Raw genomic sequence first — 6,531 nt, 5'->3', positions numbered from 1 at the left:
TATTATGCCTTCGGGTCCTCCTCCTTGTTAAACCTATGAAGGGGATTCGCTACTTTTTCAACATTTTCCCATTTAAAGTGGTACCTATCGAACTCAGAATAGTTGGTATAAGAAAGTTTAAATAACATTCATTGAATTAAATTATTTCCACATTGATTTTATTTTTGTCCATAATTTGCTTGCATTATTACGTCCTATTTGATATTGGATACAATGGAGTCCCGCAGCCTGCTGCCTGAAAGGCCACGCGCAGGGACTACTTGTCCCCTTACTTAGCAACGGTTACTAACAACTCAGGAGGCTGCTGGCTGCTCTCTGTCCTGAAAGAGGTTATTGTTTTTTTACTCTTCAAACTTAACAGCTGGTGAGATCATTTCCTTGTTCTAAATGGAAAAAGACTATTTTTGACATACCCTTCATAGGTTAGCTAACCAATAACCAAACTAAATATTTCAAGTTTTTCATAACAGATGTCATGAAATATGGGTGAATTTGTGTTTTAGCATATGGTAATGCTGGTAGGATTTTTTTTATTTTTTGTATTTGTGACATGATCTTAAAGCTAGATTTATAATATCAAAGTTTGAGTAATAACATACACAGGTTTAAAAACAAATGGGGGCATACTTTGCTGTTTTATAGGATGTATTATAAAACAAATGCAACAATCTCAAATCAAAACTGTATTTTTGTATATTTTTCAAGTAAATTTTAAGGATGAAAAGACAAATCTATGTAGCTTTTTGTCACGTGAACCAATGTAATTTTAAATTGTTTGGTTGAATTTTGGGTTTTCACTCTAGTTTCAAAAATGTAATATGAAACTAGCTGTTTTAATTAACTTAATGGTCAGCGGAATGATATTTGATAAAAGTCCACTATTTTCTGTACACAGAAACACTTTGATCCTGTGAAACCCGTTGTAACCATGCCTCAAGGAAGAACGTCCACGAGTGCACGCACAGACAATAGTGAGATAGACATTGATGGTACTGGTAGGTAATGTTTCTCTGTTAACTATTTGATGTCGATGCTCTCTCAGTACAGTTATTTTGCCAGTTACATGATTGAAACAGCTATAACATACATATATTGTTTAAGCAGAATCTGAGATGGCCAAACTTCAGAGACAGTTCAGGATCATGGAAGGAGATCAGCAGGCCTACAAAATCCAGGCCCGGGAGCAGATCCGCAAACAACAGTGAAAAAGCGCTGCACCTATAACACATTCAACAGTGTGTGTGTTCAATTAATCTGATTAACTCTGTGTGTGTGATGTGGATGAAGGGAGGAGATAGAGAAGCTGCTGAAAGAGCAGGAGGAGCTCCATCGAAACCTCAGTGCATGTAAGAGCTTGTCCCGCCAGCTTCAGGACAGTGAGGACACTCAGAGTCTTCAGGTTCTACTCGAGCAGAGAGACATACTGGAGGAGGAGCTGCAAAGTGAGAAGCAATGTCAACGAGAGCTACAGAATAAGGTTCAATAAGTCCTTTTAAGCCTATATAATACATTCTCGTTTCATTTCACATTTAAAGTTGGTCACACAAACCATTTTCTATGTTTTTATGTTACGCATCTGTGATGTGGGCAGATCTCCAGCATGGAAGCAAAGCTGGCAGAGCTGAGAAAAGGATTTGTCAGTATTAATGACACACAAAAGTCTGAGGTGTGGCAGACTCAGAAGGCAATACGCACTTTGGAATACAAACTGGACAAAGTGAGTCATGAAAGTCATTACAACAAAATACCCAGACAACAGAGGATCTCTAAATATTTTGTTACTGTCATATTGTTTGTCAATCAATAGTACATTATTTTAAAAGTACCTGTCTTCTCTTTATATTACATTTTATTATCATTGTTTCATGTTTAGGCCTCGACTCGCTTCAACGAGCAGTTGACTAAAAACAGCCACCTGAGAGAGGAGTTACAGACTCTTCAAATTGAGCGTGTTTGTTTTCAGCAACTACACAACAGGCTGAACAAGGTCAGAGGTCACATCATAGATGATTAAGAGACAAAGTTTAGCTTTTCTGATTCGCTTTCTTATTATGTAGCCCGCCTGTTATTTATTCAGATTTTACACTTGAATAGCACTTGTCATTTAAAAAGAAGTGTCTGCACCAACACCTGTGTTGCAGGAACTACAGGAAGGCCGTAAGAAGATAGGGGAAGTTATCAGCATTTCCACTGCTGCTTACGATGCAAGGTGAGGTTTGAAAGAGTTGTGTAACGTGGAACATGTGTGATATGCATCTTATATTTGTAATCTGTTCATTAGGGTGGAGGCTCAGTCTAAGATGATGATGATGAGGGAGAAGGCAGTGAAGGACCTGGCCCAGTACAACGCGGAGATGAAGGAACTGGAAAGGGTTATTGCACATGAGTGTATCCTCAAAGAGTTCATGAACACTAAGTGCAACGAGAGGAGCGGGCAGGACAACGTCCACGAGATGGAACCCAGACAACGTAAGAGGCAGCCATTGTATAGGAGCTGATATTACTGTTTTGGAGTATGAATAATCACATAATGACAAAGATGTTTTCAGTACTATCAGTGATGATGATTTAATCATTATTTACATGTTATGCTTTACAAGTGCTCAGGCGCTGACTCCAACAGCACTGAACATGTGTGTCTCTTGAGCACTTCCTATCCAGTCTACATGTAGCTCATATGTCTCAAGAAAATGAATTGGACAAAGTTTGGCATCCTGCCGTTTTGAGTTAAGGGGGTATTTCCTTCTTCCTAACTGGACACCGAGCAAAAACAAAAGTACAGATGTCATTCCATTGTGAATATTTAGAAAAACATCTTCTGAATATATTGTCCTTGGTGAACTGTATATTGGCAAACATACAATTCTCGCAGTGTCTGTTCTAGGATTAGGTTTACCCTTAGAAAAACTCGGATGAACACTAATTACACCAACTGGTATATATTCTTCAATTTCTGCCTTACAGCACATTAATGACCTGATAATTAAAAAGTGCACAATGCTGCAGCAACTAAAGGCAAAAAGATAGTCAAATCATAGCTGACCTAACACAGCACAACTTCACAACTGACCAGGCCAGCTAACAATTATTTAGGATTTTACAGAAGAAAACAGTCAGACAGAAGCTTAAGGCAATGTTGTATAACTACTAATTAAATCAATAAAACCATCACAGAAAATTGTTAACATTGTCATTGGCTTAGAAACCAACCTAAGTGTGAAAGTACAGTCAGTGCTGCCAGTGTGTCCTTCAACGCTGTAATAGAAACTACAAATTTGCAGTACTGCAAAAGGAAAAATCTACGTAAAAAGACTCTTATACAGATTTGTTGTTATGGATTTAAGTTTGTGAGCAGTCAGACTAAAAAGGAACATGCAAATGACACACATGAAAACGATAACAGCAGTTGGAGCAGCAGCTTTCAATGACCTGACGATGGAGGTGACTGTTATACAGTTTTGTTCATACTGACACGATTGTGATGGGTTTTGTTTCTGCCCAGTGTCCGAGCTGAAGGAGCAGAAGAAGCTGGATTCAGGAGAAGCGTCGCTGGACGCTCTAGAAGAGGTGTTTGAGAGGATTCAGACTGTGACAGGGGATCACAACCTGGACCTGCTGGTCACCAGGTTCATCCAGGGTAATTCCTCCCAACACAACCTGACTTCTTTTATCTGGAACTTTTTTTTCATTTCTCAGTTTATGACAGGATTGGTTTTAGTATGTGTTAACACAATAACTCTTATTTATATATATTTTTTTATTTTATTTTTAGACAATTACAGCCATTTCTTTTATTTGATATGTTCAAAAAACTCATAGCAGTCATTTTACTTTTGTTTATATTTGTCTACATTAAGAAGCACTAAAACTGAATACATTCAGGGTTCTATTATGATAATAATGAGGAGAATCAGTTCCAGTTAAGAAGATAAGGTGTTGAAGATTTAAATATATCTCACTGCTTCTTTTTTTTTTTGCTGTTTCATTCTGTAGCTGAAGACCGGAACTTTGCACTCTTTAATTTTGTTAATGAGCAAAACAATGAGGCTGAGGCACTAAGGGATCAAATTACCCAGGTGAGTTTGTTTTTACTTCACTTTAACTTTTTTTTTTTTTTTTATCATACTCCTACCCAGTGTAATCATCTGATTGCCTTGGTCACACTAGTCACAATTCACTAACAGGCCAGGCTTCCTTTAATGAATTAAATTAAAGGAAAGAAGGCATTTTGGGAGCAGTTGGCAGAGGGAAAGCAAAGTGAGGAGAAGGATTGTCAGTTTATGTCCTTTTTTGTATGTTTATCTGTTTATTTATTATCTTTATGTGTAATTCTGTAGATCCAAGAAGAGATGGAGCAGTTTCGACTTAAAGGTGTGCAACTGGAGCAAGATCATCGCTCTTTGCTGAGAGACATTGAAGAGCAGCAAAAGGAAACTGAATCTCAAGGAGAGGATTATGAAAACCAAGCCAACATCATAAACAAAATCCTGGATGAGATTAAAAAAGGTTTAGCAATTATTTATTTTAAAGATCTACAATTTCCAATTACTGTTCAATCAAGTGTGCGATTAGTATAGTTCAAAAAAAATAATTCCGTTACATTGATAGCATAACCTGTAGTCTTTCAGCACAGAAGGTAAAAATGTGAAGTCTACAGGCTGGGTTGAATTGTATACATATTCAACCCATATGAAGAATGAGCAGTAGTATATAATGAAGGCATATTTACATGGGTATAATTTGAAATACATTAGTAACAAGAAAGACATTTTTTTTTCGAAGAGAAGAAAATGACAGATCCGCAAACAACAGTTTGAAAACACGGACAATAGGTAATCCGACTCTTGGTTTTCTTCATTTCACAGGAGTAAACAGTATCTTCTCTATAACGGAGTGTGACCGGTCAGTGATAGAGGACATGCTGGGCTCCTCTACAGGGATCACCGAGAACAACATAATGTCCTACCTGGGTCTGGTGGAACAGAAGACCAATGAGCTGCTCACTATACAGGCTTTCCTCAATTCTAAAGTAATCTATCAACTTGTGATTCATCGGACTTTTGCTTTCCAAATATTCCTGATATGTGTTTTCTTCCATTTGTGCCCTTTAGTAGGCTATTATGTGTTTATATACTTTTAACTCTTACAGGATCTGGAAAGGGACTACAATCCAAAAGACTTGGCCAAATTCCTTTTGGGTCAGAATCCGGAGCTACTTCAGCAGAATATCAATATCCAACCTGCAGTCAACAGGTCAGGTTTTTATCTGTCAATTCTGAAATCTACTTGTTTGTAATAAAAGCTGTGCATGCCTTTAAGCGCACAAGGTTGATGTCTGTGTTGGGTTGGACTCATCAGTTTGGAGTATGATGCTGAGGAGTCTCCAGTTACGGATGAGGAACAACGGCCACTTTCACAGGGGGAACTTCGCAAAAGAATCATGAAGGGGGTCAGTGCAATAAACAGATTCAGTTCTCCCCTAAAGTGATTTTTCATTGTTTATGTGCTGATCATTTTTTTCTATTTTGTTGATCTGACTCTCTGGATATGATTGTAGGTCCTGCAGAAAGAGAGTTCTGCACAACAGGCAGCAACAAAAGCCTCAAAGATCAGCCAGCAGTTCAATGGCAGACGGCGCTCCCTGGAAGACGCACTAATCTGACACATTGACCTGATCAGTGTTTTTAATATGCACATATTAAAAATGGGACCCTCGTTATGTACTGTAATAAAGATCAGTGGAGGCCATGACCGCTGATGGAATCAACTCGACTGTTGCAGCTTGCATATGTAAGCATTTAAAGCTTAATTATGTTATACATATGTCACCTTTTATGAAGAATCATTGGCATGGCCTGGTGTGATTTGTTTAGTTGGGACTAATTAGGTTTGGAGCTATTAAGACTCTGGTAACCAGCTGTCCTTTTGATGTGTGACCTGCCATCTGGCTTTGAATACCGTCTGGTCCCAGTACAATTCTCCCTCACTGGCAGAGCTTCAGTACATGGTGCTCGCTGCTATGCTCAAATATAAAGGTTGGGGGCAGCAGAACCTTTTGTAATTTTAATTGGCATGCTGAGACATTGATTTTTTTCCCAAAAAGGAAGTGAGGAGCTTTTAGGGTTTCAGTGTGCACACTGGTTTTTTTTTTAACATGTTTCTGTTTGTGGAATAATAATGATTATTTACAGAGGTATTTTGGTGAATCGCACTCAGTTATCCAGACTTCTTTCATAAAATCACTGTCATTATTTAAAGTTCCCCTCCACTAAATTAGGTTTTGGTCAGTTGTATTTCTCTCGGATGCTTCAATGTGCAGAAAAATGTGTGATTAGACACTAGAAGGCAATTTTTCAAATTCATGCTGCTGAAGGCGTAAAGTTTTTCTGCACACACCTAAAATCTTAGAATTTTAGGTGACATCAAAACTGGTGATTACAACTAGCAGCTTACACAAGTGTGATGTGGAAAATTGAGGACTGAACTTGCAGTGAGGTCAGAGACATCTTGTCTCCGGTCGTAAAACTTTTG

At 38.1% G+C, this 6,531-nt stretch overlaps 1 protein-coding gene across 1 annotated transcript; it reads left to right on the top strand.

Annotated features, from left to right (window-relative positions):
• Positions 1 to 327: 327 nt before the first annotated feature.
• odad1 (outer dynein arm docking complex subunit 1) lies at positions 328 to 6,384 on the top strand. The gene is made up of 15 exons (XM_069152016.1): positions 328 to 364; positions 896 to 995; positions 1,105 to 1,201; positions 1,288 to 1,477; positions 1,592 to 1,717; positions 1,874 to 1,987; positions 2,142 to 2,209; positions 2,282 to 2,469; positions 3,503 to 3,637; positions 3,994 to 4,076; positions 4,338 to 4,506; positions 4,866 to 5,029; positions 5,150 to 5,253; positions 5,359 to 5,449; positions 5,558 to 6,384. The coding sequence occupies exons 2-15, from the start codon at positions 929 to 931 to the stop codon at positions 5,660 to 5,662; spliced, it is 1,701 nt and encodes a 566-aa protein (XP_069008117.1). The 5' UTR covers positions 328 to 364; positions 896 to 928; the 3' UTR covers positions 5,663 to 6,384.
• Positions 6,385 to 6,531: the final 147 nt, after the last annotated feature.

The sequence above is a fragment of the Embiotoca jacksoni genome, unplaced genomic scaffold, assembly GCF_022577435.1.
Source record: "Embiotoca jacksoni isolate LCO1_2020_lvr unplaced genomic scaffold, fEmbJac1.0.p SCAF_1, whole genome shotgun sequence".
Taxonomy (NCBI): Eukaryota; Metazoa; Chordata; class Actinopteri; family Embiotocidae; genus Embiotoca; species Embiotoca jacksoni.
This window is presented reverse-complemented; position numbering and strand designations above follow the sequence as displayed.